The 23,667-nt window shown below is 28.9% G+C and overlaps 1 protein-coding gene across 1 annotated transcript in view; it reads left to right on the top strand.

Annotated features, from left to right (window-relative positions):
• Window positions 1-21,884, top strand: part of LOC107440526 (cell adhesion molecule Dscam1) — a 191,873-nt gene extending 169,989 nt beyond the window's left edge. Inside the window, exons 19-25 of the mRNA XM_043047307.2 lie at window positions 2,826-3,011; window positions 8,348-8,644; window positions 11,806-11,964; window positions 15,615-15,719; window positions 17,262-17,317; window positions 17,859-17,937; window positions 21,553-21,884. Coding sequence (XP_042903241.1) covers window positions 2,826-3,011; window positions 8,348-8,644; window positions 11,806-11,964; window positions 15,615-15,719; window positions 17,262-17,317; window positions 17,859-17,937; window positions 21,553-21,668 — 998 coding nt within the window. The 3' untranslated portion in view covers window positions 21,669-21,884. The remainder of the gene's footprint in view (window positions 1-2,825; window positions 3,012-8,347; window positions 8,645-11,805; window positions 11,965-15,614; window positions 15,720-17,261; window positions 17,318-17,858; window positions 17,938-21,552) is intronic.
• The last annotated feature ends 1,783 nt before the right edge of the window (window positions 21,885-23,667 follow it).

Genomic DNA, 23,667 nt, shown 5'->3' with positions numbered 1-23,667 from the left:
ATAATTAATAAACATTGTATAATTAAACAAAATACCTGTACAGTAAATAAGAAGTAATAATTGAAAATAATTACTAAAGATTGATCACATAAATTACATGAAGGAAACAGTAAATGAATTATATCAAAGGCAAATCAGTTCCAATTAATTAAAACAACTTATAATTAAACTTTCAATACTGCCTTATTAAAAAATTCTTAAGTTAAATTTCAAAATAATACAGTATTAATGTTGCAAATCATTCCTAATTTATGCATTAAAATGTTATATACATAATACTTATGCGGTAAGCGATACTGCAATATTCATATTTAGTTAATCTGATATACTAATGAGGTACTCGTACTTTAATACTCTTCAAGTAACATCGCATTTGAATTTTAGAGTTCGGGGTACTTACAAAATTAAATGCAACGTGATAGGACGTGAATACTTCACATGAAGAAATGAGTAAATGTTGAGAGAGTTTTGTTGTAGAAATAGTCCCCATTGAATCGTATCTAATGCAAAGCTCTTTATTGTTAACGATCAGAAAGTTGTAATTCTATTTATTCTCCTTCCAAAGAAGTTCCCTTGGGTGGGACTCGTCAATACGTGAAACTAAGATAAAGCACGAGGGACATTTCGGGACAGTAACAATTATTTATTCTTGAAAGTATCGACATCGGAGTTATATCATTTAGGAATGTGACGACTAGCGATAAAACTAAACATACCACTATAGATTTAATGCTGAAACTTCATTTCTAATGCTGCTACGGTATGAGTAGTTAACTAGTTATTGATCGTAAAAAGCATTTACTTAATAGTTAATATACATAAATAAGAAACCGAATTATGGTATTAACTGTGTAGAATAATTTGGAGAAATCTGGAATCACAGTACTATTCTAGAATATTTTTATCTGCAATATATTGTATTCTACTTGAATTATTTTACTAAGTAACAATTGAAATTATTAAGTAGTTATTAATTGTAAAGATTTACTTAATTATTTGAATAATGGTATTAATTTCGTAAAATTATACCAATAAAAAAACTAGTAAAATTTAGTCTTAAGTACATTTCCAGACATACCACCTAGAATATATTCAAGAAATCTTTTATAAATCATATAACAGTCTTTTTTACGCATATTATAAAGTAACAAACTAATTAACTTGTTATTGGTTATTGAAAAAAACTTACATAATAACAATAAAAATTTGAATAATGGTATAAATTATCTGGAATAATTCCATACACAGAAGTTAGAAAAATTCAGAATCGTGGGCGCTGTTCTAGTATTCTTTTACAAAGAATATCCAGAGAATGTATAGAATATCTAGAGTTCTTTTATAAAGTTATAATGCGAGTAATCGAAAGTAAAAATTCTTATTAAATGTCAAAAGTAAATTCCATTAATGTGATATGATCTATTTAGAATAATAAGATACTTAAAATCCAGAAAAAATATAATCCTATGTTACACTCCAGGATTACTCTATTTAGAATACAGGTCACGGAAATATTTTGCGGAAAATGGTATCATTATATATTATAATTCCAAAATTTCTTAAGATGGAACATTATATTATCTAAGGTGGTATTTTTATAGAAATATTTCTTCTACTACATAAAATAGTATTTGGAGGTTTTTGTTTTGTAATCTGAAATTCTAGAAATCTAAAAATTAGAATTATATTAGAGGACTTTATCAAAAAATATTATATCAAATGATTTCGTCAAAAATTCCTGTAGAACTCATAGTATCAGAAGCTTTATATGAGTTGATTATTATATGCGATGCTTTTAAAAGAAATATAAGAATTGATTAGTACAGATTATGTTTTAACCCTGAAAAACTTTTTTTTCGTAGAATGTTCATTTATTAAGAAAACAAAAGTTCTATTTTTCTCAGGTTATAGAAATATAAATTTTTTTTCAATATTTTTGCTATTAAATCTACATTCATTAACACATTGCATTCCTATTTAATTATTTGCTACGCAATTCTAAAATTAATGAATATGTACTCAATTTTTCTTTTCATTACAAATCTTTTCTAATTAAATAAAATAACAACAATGCGATATCATAAAGAACTAAATAAAATTGTTTTTATTTTAATTTTTTATTAAAAATATATTACTATTATTTTTATTTAAATAACATTAAAACTCCTTGTTAATAAAGTATATATATATATATATATGCACATACATACAAAGATACAAATGCAATGATAATGAAAATTGAAGAGAAAAAGTATAAAATATATGTTTCTTAGTTGCGATAGCACCAAGCTCCTAATGTCACAGATGCAAAAGAATTTGAGGATTAAATTTAAAAAAAAAGTTATTACCTCACATGAAACTGAAACGATTACCAGAAAAGGAGAAATACAAAAAGCAGTAACAGAAAATAACGTAATAAATATCACAAATATTATCACTATATATCACATACCCCAACAGTACCACCTTTGGAATACCCCAAAAGAAAAAAAGCCGAAAAGTTTGTTACAGGAAATAGTATCCTAAAAATTAAAAAGGAAAAACAATGAAACAGAAATTAAAGTAGAGGGACTGACATACACGTCGGCTTCATGAGGAGGCATTATCGCGCAGCCAGTGCAGGAGCAGTTTCTGCTGTTTGAGGAAAATTACCGTAAATTGCAATACCCTTGACTGCACCAAGAAATACAAGAAGAAACAAAAAGCGAGTCAGTACTTGTACAAAGAGTATGAAATTAGTACGTGTAAAAAGATGGAGAAGATCTTTTTTTTTTCACTTTTAGTAATTGAACTTTATATGGATTGTTAATAACTTGATTATTTTTTAGAATATACCTTACACTTCAGAACTGATGATAGCAATAGGAAACAAGAAAAGTTAAGCAGGGATGATGATCAATTCGTCCTAAGTAACTTGAAGTGTGGAACGAAATACCATTTATACATGACAGCCTCTAATAGTTTAGGTACGGGAGAACCCAGCAAAGAAGTTACAGCCCGAACTAAAGGTGCAGGTAAGCTGATGAATATTCGTTGTATACATTGGATTTACTTTTGACATTAGTGTTTTTACCTTGGCGAACTTAGGTATTCTTTGGCCAAGGTTTTTACATATATTAATGAATTTTACGAGCAGTGCAACAAGAAAAAAGGAAAATCACTATAACTTTTCATCTAATATTTGTATTGTTATGAACGAATATTCAAAATTAAGTGTACAAATATTATGAGCTTTAATATGAAATAGGAAAATTAATTGGAGCTACAAAATGAAGCAAAAAAATATATTTCCTCTGAATAAATAATATTTATTCTCTAATGACTTGAATTTTGACTCTCTCTAACTTAAAGAATGTAGTTCTATGATACCAATAAAATCGGTCGATAGTGTGTCTTTAATATCTACTTAGCATTTTGCGTTTTTTTTTTCAAATTCCCGGAATCGGAAAAGAAAATTTAAAAAAAAACACGTTAGTAAGACTCGTTTATCTCACTTATCTAATAATTTCAAATAATTTTTTTTATAATAATTTAAAAATTTTTATAGTTTGATTTAATACTGAATTTTTTTTTATTTCCGAGGAACAGACATTTTTTACCCCATTTCAAGTTAATAATGTAAAATCCGAAATCTGAAATTTTAACTCAATATATCGAATAATTCTTGCAAGGCAAAATTTTAAAATGACGATTTTTAGGATTTTTATTACTCAAAAGTTCTTCTCTTCTTTGTATACGTTATTTTTATTACTTAGTTTGGAAGGATGAAAATATTTAAAAACTGTTGTTTTAAAATTCTAATTTTAAAAGTTGCTCTTTCTGATGGATTTCGTTATTTAATATCATCTGCATAAATTATATTAGCAAATTAAGGTAAGTTTCTAGAAATATATATAGGTATTCTTATTACATGAAAATCTGATAACTAGATGAAAATTACTGAAGTGTTTCATTTCATTCATCTTGCGTATTATAACACGAAAGATAATTTGTTTACGAGTTGTTTTCTTTCTGACAGCACAACGAATAAGCAAGAGATATTAATTAAGGCTTATGAGCTTTATTTCCAGCTGCTTTTTCTGCTAATTGCAAAAAATAAATAAATAAAAATAAAATTTAAAAAAATAAAAAAATTAGATGACAAATGAAAGAAAAGGAATAAAACAAAGCTAACAGATTTCATTGAAGGGCAAGCTAACACGTTTTTGAATTGAATATATAGGTATGCATTAAATTTTTCTCTTGGCGGAAAGAAAATATCAGTTGCTTTTGCAAGGCTTAAGCATCCTGTCACCAATTAGCGGAATATCCCAATAATTGAGAAGCGTACTTTTTTGAAAAGTTGTATTTTTCACGAAAATCCAGCGCTATCTACTCACAATGTGATATAGCAACACGGATGATTAACGAATTTCAATTTGTATCTATTCTCTCGTTCTTTTATTCTTGCTCCACTTTGGAATGTTAAGAATTTGAGCACACCAGCAAGCGGCTTTGTTTGATCTACACGCGGCGAAAGTAAATTTGTGGAGTTTTTGTGGAAAATTTAGCTGAGTTTCTGTGGGAATGGGGCCTAAGGTCACCAAATAAATATTTTTGCTTTGGGTTCACTCAGTCGTTTTGAAAGTTAGAGGGCAGAAAGAATATTCCTTTATCTAAGATTTGACTCGATGAAAAAATTCATTACGATAATGATCGGTGTGAAGTAAACACTTAAAAATACTTTTCCTTATTTCCGCCCATTCCCAACGTATGTAAGAGAAGAAACATGCATTTTCTTTTGTGCGACATGCATTTTAATAAACCTTCTGCAGCTTTCTTGTACTAAAAAAAATCACCCAATATCATATTGTTTTTTTTTAAGTTTGATATAAACATCTAGAATTTTCCGATGACTTTATTCTTGCCATGTTGGCTGTCTTATGTAGAATTTATGCAAAATTTCTGGAATAATCGTCCCTTCAGCCAATTAGGTGGATCCTTCATCACTTTTTGAAGAATGCCACAGGTTCCTAAGCCCTTTTTTCATCGCTAAAAAGACTATAAAATTATTTCATCTGTAAATGGCAGTGGAAATTTAACTCCGGATGATATTTCTGCACTGACTACAATCTACAGTCCATTTCTTTTCGGATGTTCTATAACGTTGTACAACACTAAAGAATTATTATACCCAATTGAACTACTTCAACTTAGTGTTTGTACTTTCATTACCTATATGAACTATATTTCCTCTCAGCTCCTTCTTAGATCAGCGCCTACTTAACTCAGTACAATAAAAAATAATCATTTATTTTGTAACATGTTAAGTTTATATTTCTTTATCCATACATTTAACCATTTTTAATAACTTATGGCACATATATTTGATAAAGGGGTTAATTAAATTTTTGTCCTTGGCTTTCTTTGGAAGAGAGACCCCTCTTTACTTGCCTTTGTTTTGCTCACTTTTAACTATTTCATCGTGACGGACAAGACAACTAGTCTTCCAGAAATATCCGTCCTCTACACAAGACTTTATGTGTTGTTGCAGCGTATCCAAAGACTAATTCGTCTACATTTTAGCGCATTCTAGTCCTTAATTTTCTTTTATTTACAACATTTCTACTAAATGATGATTCCTTATTTTGTGAGGTACCTTTCTTTGACAAATTTCATTGTTTTGATACATTCTAATTTATGCAATATTTCAAATTTTAGTTAAAATTTTTGTTTTCTATATTTGATTTTATACATATTTTTCTTCAATTTATTAGTATTGTTTTATTATTAATATTTGATTTTACTCTTATTTTTCATTAATTGTTACTAGAAACGTAAATATGTCATCATAGTTATTATTATTATTAACTGCAATAATAATAATTTTTAAGGTAAAGTAATTTGTTCAAGCATTTAACGTTTTAAAGATATTTGAGTTCTGTTTCAATTTCATCAAAGTAGGTGAACTTTTAAGGCAGAGGGTTGGGCAAAAAGGTTGGGAACTACAGCTATGAAAGTGTTACCGAGGATGAGGGATGGAGAAAATAAGTTTCTACACTGTAAGAACAAATTTATACTTTTCCAGGAATTTCAGTAACAAAAAGTGCGTTTTCAGTTTCATTTATTTTTGAAACATATATTTTTGTACGTGTATGAGTTATTATTTAATAAGTCTGAGAACCGCAAAATGTGCAAAATCGAAAAATTGAGGTTAATAAAAAATTTAAAAATGATAAAAATATAAAATTTGGCCTTTGTATATCAAGTACATAAAAGAAAACTATTATTTTAGCCAGCTTTTCATCTGTTTGGTGGACCTTTCTTTAGGTTTATACATATCAGCGACGGCTTCAATTGTTTCGGATAACCTATGCTTCATTTTCAAAACTTCAAGATGTTTAAACTTCTCGACTGGTTTTTGCAGGAAAAACTAATCTAAACATGCTCAACGAAAATTGTTAAATAAAAAGCAAGCAATTTAGTGGATTAAAAAAAAGTTTCTGGTTGTTAAAAAAAAACAAAAATTAAGCATACCATAGCTAAGTTTGTTTCAAAGAATTGTCTTATATTTTCTTAACTAGATAGAAGGAAGAAAATAAAAATCTATGCGTAATTTTTTTTCTTTTTCTATCTTTTTTTTTAAAAAAAGTGACATGCATTTGAAAAAAATGTTAGACAAGCATTGAAATCATATATTTTGAAAAGAGAAGTAATAATATTTTTATATGTGTGGCTCATTTATCATAAAAAGTGAAAAAAGGACATTTTTACTGTCGCAAAAATAAACTTTTCCACTGTATGCACGACTATAGCTTCAGGTGAAATGGAATGTTTTATAATACTTAGGTAATACTTTTTTTTAAAAAAAAACTGTCAAAGGCATAAAATATCACGGAATAAATGTTTCACTTACATTTTTTTTATTATTCGTGAATTTCAGTAAATTAAATAAATTTATTTCATTATGTTGCACTATATTTCCATTTCCTCATAAATGTACATAATTGTAAATAAAATTAAAATAAATNATTGGTGCAAATTAGGGTCCTTACTCTTTTGTTTTGGTCTCGTATTTAATTTACTACATGGAACTACGAAGTTATGTCCAGAAAATGTCTTTTAAAATTGAAATCGTAGACTTTATTTAGTTAACATTTTGCTCAATCTTCAATTTATTGTAACTTGCTTTTACTATTTTTCTTACTACGTTCTATTTATAGATAGTCTTGAAAATGCATTATCCGTTGATTTTCCGTTACTTCGCGCTAGGCTCAGACATTGATGTTCGACATTGATGAGTTGATATGCGTTATCCCTATATTGCAAAGGAATTCTGTGAGATTTTGATGCATTTTTTATAAAGCGTTGAATTGAGCCATGTTTTTTTTAAGTTCAACTATCTATCTTATCGTGTCTAAACAAAGTGTAAAATTAAAATAAAATTTTAAGAAGAATGTTCGTTCAACAATAAGATTTCTTTAGTAACACTTTGTAAACAGTCTATAATGAATTTGAAATTAATATAAATTTTACAGAAACTATACCAAAGTATGAAATTTGAATAATAATTACAGTAAATTTGATATTGGAATAATATGAAACTAGAATAATCAGAATATAAAATTGAACTTTTAATTTTGTTTGTTCCAGGATCGTGAAAAGTGAATTGTGTAAATTGTACACATAAAATAAGCTTTTATTAATAAGTAATTTCTCTTAGCAATTCTTTGCAGCGCCTGTCTCACCTCAAGCTTCTTTCTTTCTGAGAGCTTATGCCACTTCTGCGTCCTTGAATCTAAATATGAGAAATTAGAATAATAGTCAGAATTAATTTGAAAACTAAAACCCAAAATTTGAAAACAAAATATGAAATTAAAATAACAATTCGAGCTAATTTGATATTAGAATAATATGAAATTAAAATATAATATATCTGAATATAAAATTGAACTTTTAATTTTGTTTGATAGTATCAGGAACTTGAAGAGTGAGTTATGTAATTTGTACACACAAACTAAGCTTATGTTAATAAATAATTTCTCTTAGCAACTTTTTTCAGCCCCAGTCTCACCTCAAGTGTCTTTCTTTCTGAGAGTGAACGTCACTTCTGCTTCCTTGAATCCAAATATATGAAATAAGAATAATAGTTAAAATTTACTTGATAACCAAAAACCAAAAGTCGAAAACAACAATATGAAATTATAATAATAATTGGAACTAATTTGAAATTTGAATATTCAGAATATAAAATTGAATGTTTAATTTTGCTTGATAGTACCAGGATCTTGTAGAGTGAAGTGTGTAAATTATAGTAATACGTAAAATTAGCATATATTAATAAATATTTTATCTTTGTAAATTTTTGTAGCGCCAGTCTCACCCCAAGCGTCTTCCTTTCTGAGCGTGAACGCCACTTCTGCGTCCTTGAATCTAAGTGCCTGGCAGAGCAATGGCTGTCCCATCAAACATTTCGTCGTCCAGTACAAACCCAAGTATCAGAATCAGTGGACGACGGTGAGCGAAAAATTAGAAATGTCAAGAGATAATTACGCACTACGACATCTGGCACCGGAGAGAGATTACGTCATTATGGTCATTGCCCACAGCGACGCTGGCCTCACGCAAGCAGAGTACAGTTTTCGAACACTCCATGCATCTCAAGCAGGTAATACCAAAGATAGAGTGTTTGATTGCTACACGACAAATGCGGGGAAATAAAATGAATGTTAAATGAGTAGAAGATTAACGCTCTGGGGATTGTTTCGATAATTTGTTCGAATCTTCCACTAGTGCGTGAATGATTCCTCGAATTATACGACTGTTTGTGACATTTGTTGAGTTTGTTATAAATAGTGACGTTTTAATATATGATAATCGTAAAACTAACACATTTCATCATCGTATAAACTGATATAAACTGATTTATTGAACGTTTTATCACTCAGCAAATGTATTTTATATTACACGCAGTTTATTTATTTATTTTAAATTTTAATAATACCTCATTTGTATGAGAAGGACACTTTAAGAAATGGATTATATTTTTTGATGTAAAATATATAAGTGGAATTAAAATCTGATTAAACACCTTTATTTTATTTAATAAATTTAATTACGTAGTATTATAAATTCATAATTTAAGAGAAATATTTTATCTTTTTATGAAACCTTTATTACTATTTGTGTCCAGCTTTTTTAAGATAGACAGTTCCCTTTGAAAGCAGAAAGAAAATTTGCTACATAAGTGGTTTATTATTGGGAATTATTCTACACAAACAAAATAATTATGTTTTTCATAATATAATAATAAAATAATACATAATATTAGCATTACATTTGAATTATACTTGGATTTTCAGTGCAAATCAAAGTTCAGTGTTTTATTAGAGATAAAGTATAGAATCTCATAAACAAATATACGCATAATGTAATAACATGCACTACCACATATTAAAACCATATTTTGCAGCTATGCGCTAATGAAATAAATTTTATATCGACAAAATAAAAAACTTAATTTATCATTGTCAATTGCATCCTTACTTTTTTACAACAATAAAAAATGTCGTCGAAAAAAAAATCATCAATTGGCATTTACAACTTAATCTGTATAACTGCAGCGGTAACTGTATTTTCTTACACAAAAGTGTTTATATATCAGTGTCTCATTGCATCATACTCTGAATAATTGTCGTTATTGTCGAATTTACGAACTCATCAAACTTCATATTACAAAAGTAATAATAATTATCATTCTGGATAAGAGTCGTTTTTTTAGTTTATTATAAGATTAGCTTTAAAGAATACAAAAATCATTATGATTTAGAAGAAAAGAACATTTGGGATATTTAAATTAAACTGTAATTGATTTTTATTTGCTTCATTAATTTTAAATTATTTTAATTACAGCTGAAATTCACTAACGTTAATCGATAGTTAATACTTTTTACTAAATAATATTTAATATTCCTTATCTTGAAAAAAAAGAAAAGAAAACGGAAAAGTGGAATTTCGCATTTTTTCTATCTTACATATTTTTTTTATCAGAATTTTAAAACATAATTTATTTTTATGCGCTAATAAAAATCACATTTCCGATTTGTTGGTAATAAACAGAAACAGGAAAAAGCATACAAATGCTGACTGAAATGAAAACAAACTCAAACGCGTCTCTGTAGCGTCCTGAAGAATTTAATATTTACCATACACATTTATTCAAACGTTTTAGAAAGTGTATTTATTTGTGGAAAGAATTTAAAATGCTGTAATATCTGAAAAATACTATTATTATTTTTTCTTGGGGTAAATGCTTTTAAGGAGACTTTATTTTATTTGCTATGGATGTAAAGTAGTAATCTTCAGAACATTCAAAGTTTTATTACCTTTTTAGTCGATAAATGCAAATCGTACAACCCTCACATATCTTTTCATATTTACTTCTAAGATGATGCACTTTCAAATGTATAATGGAACAGGAATACATTGAAAGTGTTGTATCTATTTTAAATTGCAATAGTGTAGAGTACTCATTGGTTGCATGCTTTAAAGGGAAAAAAACCTTTGATTTTCCTTACCTTATTCAAGTGTTAGGATAATCTGCACATTCTTAAGTTTTAAATGCTGTAAACGTGAATCTTTAAATTTTTTTCTTTCGCTTATGCAGATATTTTTGAAGTCATTGTCTATTAAGCTTTTTTTTAAAGTTTTTGGCTAAAAAAGCTGCACATCATATGAAAGTTTAACAAAGAAACCGTTATCAAAGCGTGACAAGTCATACAAAAAAAAATTAGATATTAAAAATGCCATAATTCATCTAACTGCAGAACATAATTCTTTGAAAATAATATTCGATTTAGGGAAAATACTTCGAAATTCATTTGTCAATCAAACTGGTTTTTAAATACTCTATCTCATCCAGATATAGGGCGATCGTTTTCCAATGAGGGGAACCATGTTCGAATTCAAGTGATTGGTTGGTTGATACGAATTCTGCACCCGGTTCGCACCCACCTCATTGCTGACGTAACCTATACTCAGGGGTAGACGGATCGTAGGTTAAAGTTCCCTTGCCGTCTGTTTAACTGTCTGAGGGTTTTGTTGTTTTCCACACCATGTAACGAAAATGTGGGGTAAGTTCTATCAAAAAGTCCTCCACGATGGTGAAATCCTCCTAATACTTGATTTAAGAGCTTCCTTGTCTTCTAGATTGGGGGTAAATATTATAAGGCCATGGAGTTGACCATTAGTATCCATAAAACCAAAATTTGGGTCTGCTGTTCAATGACGGTTATGAAATAAAATGATATCTCATCCAGATGGGCCTGCAAACGTAAAAGCTTCCACATGTTTTTGTTTTTAATTTATTTTTTCTTTTATTTATTTTTTGTTAAAAAATTAAATCAACGCCATTGGAGCCCACAAATGAATGATTTAGGAAGAAGCTGCAGTCGAAACCTCAAAATCATGCAAACAAAAGTGATATTAAAAACCACAAAACCTAATTGATTGCATAAAACATTTCATAGAAGGTGAACGGCAATTTGGAGAGATGACTACAAATTTCACTTAGCAATTAAACTGGCTTTTAGAACTTTAGTGTCATTTTCCTTCAGGTTTTGAAAAAAAATTACTTTTCTTGCTTAAACATCAACTTGTAACACCTATTTAGCGTATTTGCTAAACTTTATTGACAGATAAAAGTTCGTTATTAAATTTTAAACATCGAAGCTATTAATTAAAATGTGTTCTATAAATCAACAATTGTATAGAAAAAAAATATTTATATTGTATGGTGGTAGAAGCTCGATAATTATGGAACTGTTTCAGATTCAAACTCTATACCAGTATTTGGCAAACGTGAAACTGATATTCCTTTTTACAAAAACGTAGCACTGGTCATTCCTGTTGTTGTGTCGTCTCTTGTGCTCATCATGGTGGTTTTCATTGTTGCTGTCTGCATTCGAAAGCACTCTCAAGATAGAAGAGGTACTATTATATAACTTACTCTCATTTATTGGTAGAGCTAATTAAACGTATTAGTCAATTAAAAGAAGTAAATTTAATTGATTATTTGATGTATAAAAAGGAAAAATTTCTTAACATTAGAGAGATCGAAGGAGCCTTTCGGTTCCTCTCGTTTTTTGTTGCTCTGTAATTCCAAAAAATAAAAAACTTACGTAAAGTATTTTGTATTTTTTACTTTTCATAACTTGATCCCATTTAAGTCCGTATTTAATAACCATGTGTTAGCCTAATTGTAGCATATATAGAGAGAGGAGCCAGAGTAACCCATAAGGTATTTTGGTAGGTAACCCATAAGTCCAGGTAAGATCGTTTATCCTTTAGTATGTGTGAGGTAACCTAGTTATGTTAAAAAAATAAGAAGAGTATTTCAACATATTTAATTTAAACAAAGTGAGATTTTTCTCACTCAAAAAAAAACATGAGTACGTAGCTGCAAAACATTTACCCCCCCCCTTTTTTTTAACGAAATTACGAGTTTACGAGTTTTTTCACAAAACTAAATTATGTAGCGCTTAAAATATTTAAAATTTGAAAACAACTAAAAAACTAATTACCCCATGAATAACATTTTAATACCTGAATATTTCTGATACAATTCTCTGGAATTTGGCAAAATTTCAATAAGTCTCATTTAAATGTTTTTTTTTTTAGTTATGAGCGTAAGAGATTATGAGAATATCAGCCAGTTTACTATTATTGATCTGTCCCAATAAACAAGCTCCAGAGTACGCTGAAATAACTTCCGATACAAATTACGGCAAAAAAATACAGTTACTTTTTACCGTAAAATATATATATACAATATATATACAATATATATATATATNTAAATAGATAGATAGATAGATAGATATGAATTATCGATAGATAGATATGAACTTATTATCGTTCCTATTATCACTCATTTAATATAAGGTATGAAACTGAAAAGTAAATCTAAATGTATAATTGATTTTATACCGTGCTTTAAAGTATCATGAAAAAAAAATCACATAATTTTACCACATTTACTAAATTTTATCACACATTATAAAATAACATTTTTTCCAATTTTACCAAAATCATTTAGAAAGTGCTTCATTAAAAATTGCCAAGCATTTTCAAATTCCCGTAGAGCCAGAAACACGGTACATTTTACCATATTCTGGTAGTTTTTACCACACATTTTGTCTCCAAGTGAATGGGAATAAGAAAATTATTTGAAAAAAAAAATCATTTGCATTCAAACTAAAGATTCAGGGACTTAAAATTCAAGTGATCTGTTAAAATTCAGTATGAGATGGTGAGAGATCTACGAATAGATCTCATCTGTTCGAATCAGTACACAGTCTTCCAACATCGATCTTTGATTCGAGCATTTATCAACGTCAAAAGCAATACAGATTAACGAGACACTAATGGAACGTCGTTTTGTCAATGAGACCTATGGGAATACAATATCACCCAAATCGCTATGAAACAAAGTATTACCAGGACAAATACTAATCACATTTAGTTTCCAGGGCGTGCTAATACTAATTTCTCTAGTATATATTTCCTAATTGTCATTTTACACTAGAGCGCATAATTTAAAACATTTTATTTTAAATATTTTTTATACGTTTAGTTTGATTAATGACAGTAAAACCTCAATAATACGATTGCGACTTATTATGAGACGTCCGTTATCATGCCAAGTTTCAAAGTCACCGCCAAAATCCCAATATTGAAGTTACAACAAATTTATGTTTATAATGAATTTTGAGCTGCGATGACTAAGGGGATAGAACGTTCGCCTTACAATAAAGTCAACCCGTTTCGAATCCCGGAGATGGCTGATCTATACGAATCCCACACTCAGCTCGCACCGACTACAGTGCTTTTTTAAAATATCCTCAGTGGCGGACGTATCATGGATTAGAGTCCCATTGCCATCAGACTGACCGTAGAAGGCCTTCATGGTTTTGTTCTAAATGTAACGCAGATGCAGGTTGGTTCTATCCAAAAGTCCTCCCAGAAGGAAAATTTGTCCCAATACTTGATCCAGAAGTTCTCAATTACATGGAATGGGTTCAAAATTACAAGGAGTTGCTCACTAACAGTCGTAAACCCAAAATTTTGTCAGCTGTTAATCGATGGTTATAAAATAAAGAGTTAAAATTTATTATTCCATTGCGACAAAGAAGTTTGAGTGGAATACATTTTCTCCTTTTTTTATAGGGCAAAATTATGCGAAAAATGATGAAACAGAAGACATTTTTTTATTTACATCTGGTATAAATACAGAGAAGTGAGAAACGGACATCATTCATACACATTTTCAGCCTCCAATTATTAATAAGAAATAGAAACTTGGTCACTTTTTCAAATTACAATTGCTTCTATTGAAATTATATTACCTTGGAAATTATTGTATTGTTAAATAGAAATTATTTCTGTAAATTCCAAAATTAGACAGTTTAAAAAACACTAGTGTAAGCTCGAATATGCTTGACGTTTTATATCATATGTTGTCATGATACCTCATTTTGGTTAATGATTAAATTATTATATATTTATTTAGTTTTATAATTTATCGATAAAAAGTTTTGAAAAATTTAACAACGATTTTTGAAACTTAATTTTTGCATGAAGCAAGGAAATTGAATTCCCTAAAGAATTTGATTTATTTAACTGTTTTAGTAAAAGTTAAGTGTTCGCAACTAAATTCTCACTTTTTTTTAAAATTTTATTATTGCAAATGTCATTAAATGTTTTTTTTACATAATGATTTCGATCACATGAAAAAGGATATTTCGGGTCTACCGGAATCTGTATTTTGTTTCTCTGTTTAAAATAATTTGCATATTAATAAGAAGGAATTTCAGGTTAAGAAAAATTATCTTGACGCATCCTTTTCTTTCACACGAGGTCCTAAAATACACAGAAGTTGATTTTGAGGCATTTGTACTCTGTATAGAAAAGGTATCATAACTGGAGGAACCGAAAATTTTAAATTTAAATAGGTTAATTTTGTCTTCAAAGACCAACATCAATGGTGAAAAGCAATTCAACCATCTTTTGCACGAAAAATAGCTTCCAATATAATGAAAGCTGTCAGATAAAATGATATGCTATTACACTTTAAAGTTAAAAAAAATGAAGGAAAAAAAAGTGGAGTCTTTTTTTGGATACCCTCTAAGATTTTTTGAACGGCATGCACTGAACTTATCGTTCTTGCCAAGGAAGGTGCCGGAAGTCTTGCTCATTTTGCGTTGCCTTGTGAGCATCATGTGACCAAAGTAACGGAGGTGAGCAACATTACTCACGCTGCACTGCCACAGATGTATATTCATAGTGTTGACCACATCCACACATCACACACTACAGCGGACTACACACAAAGGGAAACATCCGCACCCTGAGAGGGATTCAAACCCGCAGCCACTGGTTTTGCAGTCAGGTACGAAACCCTATAAGAAAAAAACAAAATTTATGCCTTGATATTTTGAAGTTAAATTGAGGCATTGAATACTCTCTATTTTATAATTGTTTCTAAAAATTGCGAATTTCTAATTTAACTTTTTAAGCGAAGATATAAGGTTAGCATTTTCAATGTTTATAGCATTAACACTAATGCTTTGTTCTTACAGATTACGAAATGAGAAAACCCTGCAGTGATTCGCTAATGATGACTGATCTTGGGAAAGAGGCACCCACCAAATCGTCAAAACCATCGCATTATTCTTGCCCCGCAGGTAGGTTTGTACTTTTAATGAAAATCATTTTTTTATAAAGCTATAGGATTGTTCAATTATTACTAATAACTAGGCAAATTTTTATTCTTTAAACGTTAATTGTTAAGTGTTTATCAGTAACCTTGAAGAAAACTGTAATTTTCGTTTTTAGAAAAATATGATATTCGTCATTTACACAAAAATAAATTAAAACGTTTTATTTTTTGTTAAAGTGAAACTGGCTTAAATACATTTGCTAATGCTCAGACATTTTCAGTTGCTCCATGACTCAAAAATAGAATCATGTATTATAAAAATCTTAGCGCGTTTTCCAGTAATTATTTTTTTATATATAATTAAGGTTATTAATATTGACAATGAGCTAAGTTTGGAAGCACTATTTGATTGCTTCTCTGGTCAACAGGCTTGCTGACCAGACCAGAGAAACACTTAAATTTAAGGATGAAACCAATGATCTACAAAAATAAAGTTTGGAATCTTTCTGGAAGCAATCGAACGTTAAAGAACTAGAAATTCATTTTCTCATTGAAAGTTGTGAGAAAATTGAGCAGAAAAAAATTCCGAAATTTTATTTTGATCACAATTTAACGATGTAATTTTTTTTTCTATCGGCAGCCACAAAACCTTGAAAGTGAAATAAGGAAGGGCACATCAGTCACCGACAGATAATAGTTCTTAAAGAAGGCTGTAAAAGAGCAGTGTAACCTTTTTAGTAGACTTTTTAGTTTATTTATATATATATATAGAGAGAGAGAGAGTGTGTGTGTGTGTGTTACACAAAGTGCAGGTAAAAATTAATCACAACTAAAACATTCATTTCCTTAGTGAATATTCGCAATATAAATTANCGGAAACAAAAAGAAAACGAAAGTAAGCTAATAGTAGATAATATTAAGCGCTAAAGCTGCTTTAAATATGATCACTATAACATAGCACAAAAAAACAAAACCGAACAAAAACGGAAACAAAAAGAAAACGGAAGTAAGGTAATAGTAGAAAATATCAGGCGCTAAAGCTGCTTTAAATATGATCACTATAACATAGCACAATAAAAACAAACAGAAAAACGAAAATAATTAATAAGTTTTATTAACTGCGCATAAGCTGCAAAACTATTACCTTACTTGCATTTTCTACTATTACCTTACTTCCGTTTTGTTTTTTTGTGCTATATATATATATAAGCAATGAGTTTAAAAGAGGTTATGTTGTAAAAGGAAGATGGAATTATTTCAATTCAATGTTAAACACGTTATATGACATTAAAAAAATAAAATTGACGATTGTGAAATTACGACTAAGAAAAAAGTAGAGTAAAAGGAATTTCCTACTCAAATTTCAAAAAAACACATGAAAAAAATAGATTGAAGTCAGTTTGTGTTCTTTAGAAATATTCTGGCAGATCCTTGTTTTAGACATTAATTGAGTGCATTAAACAAATATTTATGTTTGAATTATTGTAAATATTTGTGTGTTTTTCAATTCAAAGTAAGAAAATTCAATGTTTTCTTGTATTTTTCTAATTCGAAGTTTTGCTTTCAGTCAATAAAGGGGATTATGCAGAACCTTACTGCAATGATTTGCTACCACCCAAGCAAGTAAGTAAAAAGCAAAAACTTGTTAGGCCTAGTTAAAATAAATATGGAATTACAATCAAAAAATTTCGAAAGTAGAGTAAGTGACATGTAAAAAAATGACTTTCAGTCATGTTACCTGCAAGTTTTCCCTAAATTAGACATTAGCAGATTATTAATTATTGTTTGATTCTTTTTATGTGCATATCATGAGATTTTTGCATTCAGGTAAAACATTTCGTATAATTTCTAAAAAGCCTGCATTAATTTTTATTAAGAAAAAACGCATAAAGAATTTGATTTGAAAGCTTTACTATCATAGTTAATATTATTTCGAATTAAATTTTTTCGGGAATAGTTTTTTTCTACTTTTCAAATTAGTTTATTAAATGAAATGAAACAAATGATAATTTTTAAGTGTTAAAATTTTTGGTACATCAAATTGTCTCTTTTATTTTCAGTTTAAAGTAATTAGGTCTTAAAATAGTGATTTTTTAATATTATTATTCCTGATAGTTGTTTTTTAATTACTTTAATAAATTATCTGTAATATAACTTTTTTTAGGGAACTGGGGATGGACTTTTCGCTACGATAAAGAGGTGTCCAACACGTCCAATATATACATCTAATGCATATAAATCAGGTAAAATAATATAAGTATAACCCTATAGGCTCCTAAATGCTTGGTATCATTAAAATTTTAAATGTTTACAATAGTCTTGTTATACTTTCATTAATCTTAAAACATTTCTTATACATTTATTTATTTTATTTATTTATTTTATATATTTTTGAAGGGATAAATATAACAGAATTTGGGTTACTTCAACTATTCAGTTTGATTAATTTCTTATTAGGCACCACAATGATATATATAAATTTTAAATCCGAAAATTCGTATTTATAATTTTTTTTAAATGTAGCTACTTCAGTTAATGTAATTTCGAATTTTCTACAGATTTTTATTTATTAACAAATATAAAAAAAAATACACGGAAGTAAAATATCAGATTTAATGTATCACGTATGTATTTACCAATAAATTAATGAATTGATTAAATCATTTTTGTGTCATCTACAGTGTAAAACAGGGTTTCTCAAAATTATGCAAAAATGTCACATAATAGCTCCGACATCAATAATAGTCTAATTTCAACAAAACATCATGTATTCAAAATTGAAATAGCATGTACCCAGTTTTAAGCAATATGTCTAATCTTAAAAGTGATGTGCCGGGAGAAATTTGGGTTAGATGGCTGCTGACAGGATTCGAACCGAGTACCTCTAGTTCGTAGTAGGATGCTCTAGCCATGATAGTTGTGCAACTCACTTCGTGGAGAATTAGAAAGCTTTATATAGTTGCAACCTCAATTACTCATTTTTACGTACTTATTTCTAATTCCAATGATACCAAGGTTGCAAAATTTTAGTAAAAGGTTGTTCCTAATAGCCTTAACAAGAGATCGATAATTTTTGCACATTTCGTTGAACTTTAAATTTTTTTTAAAGCAGTGGAACACATAAAGCTTTCTTACTCTCCTTAGACTAGTTTGTACACTCATGATGCTTATAGTTCAATTATTATGGTGTTTATAGTATAATTATGGTCCTTGGTTCGAATCTTGCTGGTTTCTGGCGAACATTTCTTGCCTTATGTCATTTCTGTGACTTTGCTATTTGCACAAAAATGACTATATGATTTTTCAATTTTGAATACACGGAGTTTTCAAATTCGAGTATTGTTTGTTTTAAAGTTATTTGGACGCATTTTTGCTCAATTTTATGGAACTATTTTTTATAGTGTAGCTGTATTCCAGTAAAACCAAAACTAATCATTAACTCACCTCTAGTAGAAGTTATTGCTTGACTAAACTATGTTTCTCAACCGAAGTTAAATAAGTTTCCAGAAAACATTTGCTGCGAATATAGTCTGATTATTTTTGGCTCGTTAACGTAGAAAATGACAGATTGTTCTGCTATTAACTTTAGTGGATTAATTCAATTAGTAACATAACTAGTTACGCAATTAGTAAGTCAACCTGTCTCGAAACATGATAAGTAATCTAAATATCGAGTGAATGAAAAATACCCCTAATTTGTCTTTATAATATTACATTTTTCAATTAACAACCTCCACGACAAAATTTGAATAGTTAAATTCAAATATTGTAAAAATGGGAATGTGAATTCGAGTAAGTTCAAATATTGAGGAAGTAAGTCCAAATAATAAAGTAACTCTTTTAATGGTATCCTCTTAACTATATTCAATGAAAACTAAATCTTTTAACCCTTTCACTACCAATTTTTTTTTCTGATAAAAAAATGAAATAAGTAAATTAATATATCAGTTACAATGCAAATATCGATAAAATTCCAAAAAAGGGAAAAAAATTACTGAATTGTCAGTGATATCAAGGAATACCAGTGGGACATGCATTCATAATAATACAAAGCATATTTAGCCCATAGGGTTATTTGAAACTGCCTACGGACATGTATGTCCCGGTGGTAGCGAAAGGGTTAAATTAAATTAAATTAAAGTTAGGTTAATTTTTAAATTCAACATAAAAAAATTTAACTAAAAAGATATAAGAAATGTGCTGATGAAAAACAAAATATTATATTCGTTTTTGAAATCAAAGGAATAAAAAGTTTATTTTATTAAAATGTTGAAAATGCTTAAATCGTCTAAAAAACGACAGAAGATAGAAGCTTAATAAAATAAATGAAACGAAAACGGAAGAGGATAGAATTGCATAATTTTCTATGTTGTTCTCAGGAAATAATTTTTTTACCATCCAGCTAAAATTTGAAATTACTTGCAATCCATTTCAACAGATGTTGCCGCCAAATGAAAAAATAAACAAAACTGTAAAACAATGGTTTCAAAAATATTCATCATTTGTGTAAACCTTCTGGTACAATTTGTGTGCAAGATTAGCAAGCAAGCTTACCAATATTTTAGTCGTAGAGGATCTTACTTACAGCAAGAATTTTGTTTTATTATTTGATTTCTTAAGTTAGCAGCGCCATCTGTTGCCTTGAATTTCTTGAAAAAAGTATTGTTTTTCTCTCAGCTGAATAAAGCAATCCCTTATTATTTATTGATCTTAAAAATGGTCTCACATTTTAGTAACAACCCGTAGCTCGGAATTTTTTTCAAACTTGTCTTTTATTTCAAACTATTTACGGCACATTGATAAAGAACTTCGCTAACAAAATATAAATCAATTTTTGTAATTCTGTTCAGATTTTTAAATAAATGCAAAAACGTGTTTTAAGTCTTTACCCCTTTCCCTTTTTCGTAAAAGCTGTTATCAGATACATAACGTCACAAAAGAAAAAAAAAATATTGAGTCATAAGTTTATTAATTTTAAATCACAGAAAATATTCTATTATAGAATATTTTAATATCAATGTTTTAAAAAAAAAGGTCCTTGACATTTCAGTAACCTCTACAAAAGAGTCAATGCTAGGAAGATGTAAGTGAACTTGGAACTGGAACTGCATTGTTTTTCGGGGTATCTGCACCTGGGTGCTTATCCCCTGTAGAAAATTTGATATTGCCTCATGAGGGGAAATGCCTGAAGTAATTGGTTTACATGATGAATCAGCAAGAAAAATGAAAAGTTGAACTTAATTCTCTTAAGTAATCAAACCAAAAATCAGTTCCTGGTATCAGTCTGTCTGGCCGCAATTAAAGTCAGAAAAGTTTGCGAGCGAATCTTAAAATACGGTGCTGGAGTTTAATGTCTGACTCACCCATAGGACTATTTACATTTGAAGAGATATATTTACATGAAATGTACTTATTCAAAAGTTTTATATGAAAATCACGAGTTTAAAGTCTCGCAATGTTATTTCTTGCATTTACTTTAATAGAAAAAAATTCTATTGCGAGAGGATTTTAGAACCAGGTTTGGGCTGTTTTAAGCCAGTCATGATAATTTAAAACTCACCGTCTGAAATAAGCATAGCCAATATTCCTTTCTGTTATCAACGCCTGAAATGAAGTAAATTTTAACTAGCGAAAGAAGGATGCTTAGTGCAGTTTTAGTACTAGACATCCCTCTTGCACTGCTTTTCGACATAACTTTTTGAACGTGTCTGGAAAAAAATAAAGGGAAGAAAACTATTGGTTCTTTACGCCACGTTTCCATTTTTTGCATGTCCTAGATATTTCCCTTATATATATATATATATATATAGTGCTTAAAAAAAAGATAAAACATAATATTTTTTTCAATTTCAAAATAGGTTCAGAGAACAATCAGCAGATAGCTGACACTCAAGAAAACTGTGGAAACGTAGACTCAAACAGTTCTGACAGATGGCGCTATAAAGCAGGTAGTGGTCACAAGCCAATTCGATGACAAAGCCTGTCACCTCTTAATGAAGAAGATATATCATTGACATCACTTTGTACATTACCATTGCGAGAAACAGTTATATGAATGTTTATAAAAATTTGCTCACATTATCCCCTGCCAAAGTTTATCTTTAAGTTAGGATGTGATATATATATATAAACATATAATAATATGTTCTTTTCTTTTTTATGTGTATCAAATAAATATATTTGGAAAAAAGACTATGTTCTCTTAACTTTAAGCTGCACATTCTAGTAAATCGTTATCATTCTTTTTTGCAATAACAGATAAACCCTTGAAAATTTTATTTTACTAAACGTGTTTCCATATATCCTCATGCAATCGTGCGTTCATGGTTTTTGTAATTCATTTTAATCTTATATCAAAACTGCGATGCATAAATTACTAAATAACTCGCATGAAAGAAAATAACGCGTATTTACGACTCGTCTCGTAGCCTATACAGGGACAGTTCTGAATTCTATTCTAGAGCCCTGTGTAAAGTTAAACAACTGGGTAAAGTTGATATTATCAACAGGATCAGATCAAAAGTTTCCATTAGCTCATATTAATACGAATTTGGTCAATATTTTGCAAAGATGCTAGAAGAAGAATGTCTGGAGAAATTTACCGCCGATTTTCGATTGGTGTCCCTAAGAGTTGAGTACCATGCGTCTATCACATCTAAAGAGAATGGTATCAGTAAGTATGATCAATTTGATAGGCTATGTAATACGCATTTTATCTCGTCGGAATGGTTTCTTTCCTTCGGGATTTAAATCCAGCCTCTGAAAGACCAATCAAGAAAATATTGAACACACATTTTGTCAAACCATGGTTGATGTTTAAATAGAGTAGTTATCCTACTGAAAGAAATATTATATACTTCCATGAAATATTCCATACATATCTGAAAGCCTTTAAGAGAAAGAAAGATTTGCTCTTGATAAAGTGGAAAAGACATTTTTGAGAATTATTAATTTTTTTTAAAAAAAATTACTTTAATTTTCGTTTTGCAATACAACAGAAGCAAAAATCAGTATGGTTCCATTTTTTTTTCTTTTTTTGTGTTCTGATGAAGTTAAGCATATGCGAATTAGATATTGAAATATAAAATAATTAAAAAGTTAAGAGGGTCGCAATAGATTTGAAATCTTATTTAAAGTTGTAATTTCTGTTGATCCAGACACAATAAAATGGCACTTTATTGTTATGTACACAATGTACTCATCTTTGGCACTTTTTTCTTAAAGAAAACGATGAGTTTAGAATATGTGAATTAGTGTGCAATCGACTGAAGCTGGATTTCAAACAGTGCACATCCTCACTGCTTGAAAAAGAAAATCGAAGTGTAACCGTTAATGTTTGTAAACATCGCCAAGAAAGAGTTAAATTCTTGCCTTGGCTAGTAAATAGCTGAGCAAGTGAATACTCTTCTGTTGGAAGCAAAAAATTATGAGAAATTAATAACGTCAATTTATAAAAAGAAAACAATAATACAGCATGAAACGGTTTTCAAATTTTCTGTAAAAACATTTATATGAAAACTGAATTTCTGAAAATAGAATCGATTTGTATTCTTATGCCAATATTACTAGGAAAACTATAGTAAGAACTACATTTATCAAGAACAGGATGAAATAACATAGTAGTTTAACGGATAGATAATTTGCTTAATATTTTTTTGGCATTTTAAGTGGTATGTGTTGTTTTGTAATTAAAAACAAGAACAATTGCAAAATTGAATTCAGACATTTTTCCTTTTATTAATACTTATTTATAAAGAAAAATTAATAAGAAAGTAATATGTCTTGTCTGAGAAAAGAAAATTGTGGTGAAACTACCCTACAAAAACTGTGATTTATGTTATTGGATAAGTTTATTTGGAAAAATAAGCGTGGTGGTGGGCATGAAATGATAAAACATTTTATTTTCGTACTACGAGGATACATTTTTTAAAAAAATTTTTTATTACACTACGAGTCCTACACACTCTAATAAC

Source organism: Parasteatoda tepidariorum, chromosome 1 (genome assembly GCF_043381705.1).
Source record: "Parasteatoda tepidariorum isolate YZ-2023 chromosome 1, CAS_Ptep_4.0, whole genome shotgun sequence".
NCBI classification, from domain to species: domain Eukaryota; kingdom Metazoa; phylum Arthropoda; class Arachnida; order Araneae; family Theridiidae; genus Parasteatoda; species Parasteatoda tepidariorum.
The sequence above is the reverse complement of the archived record's forward strand: the minus strand, read 5'-3'. Positions and strand labels throughout refer to the sequence as shown.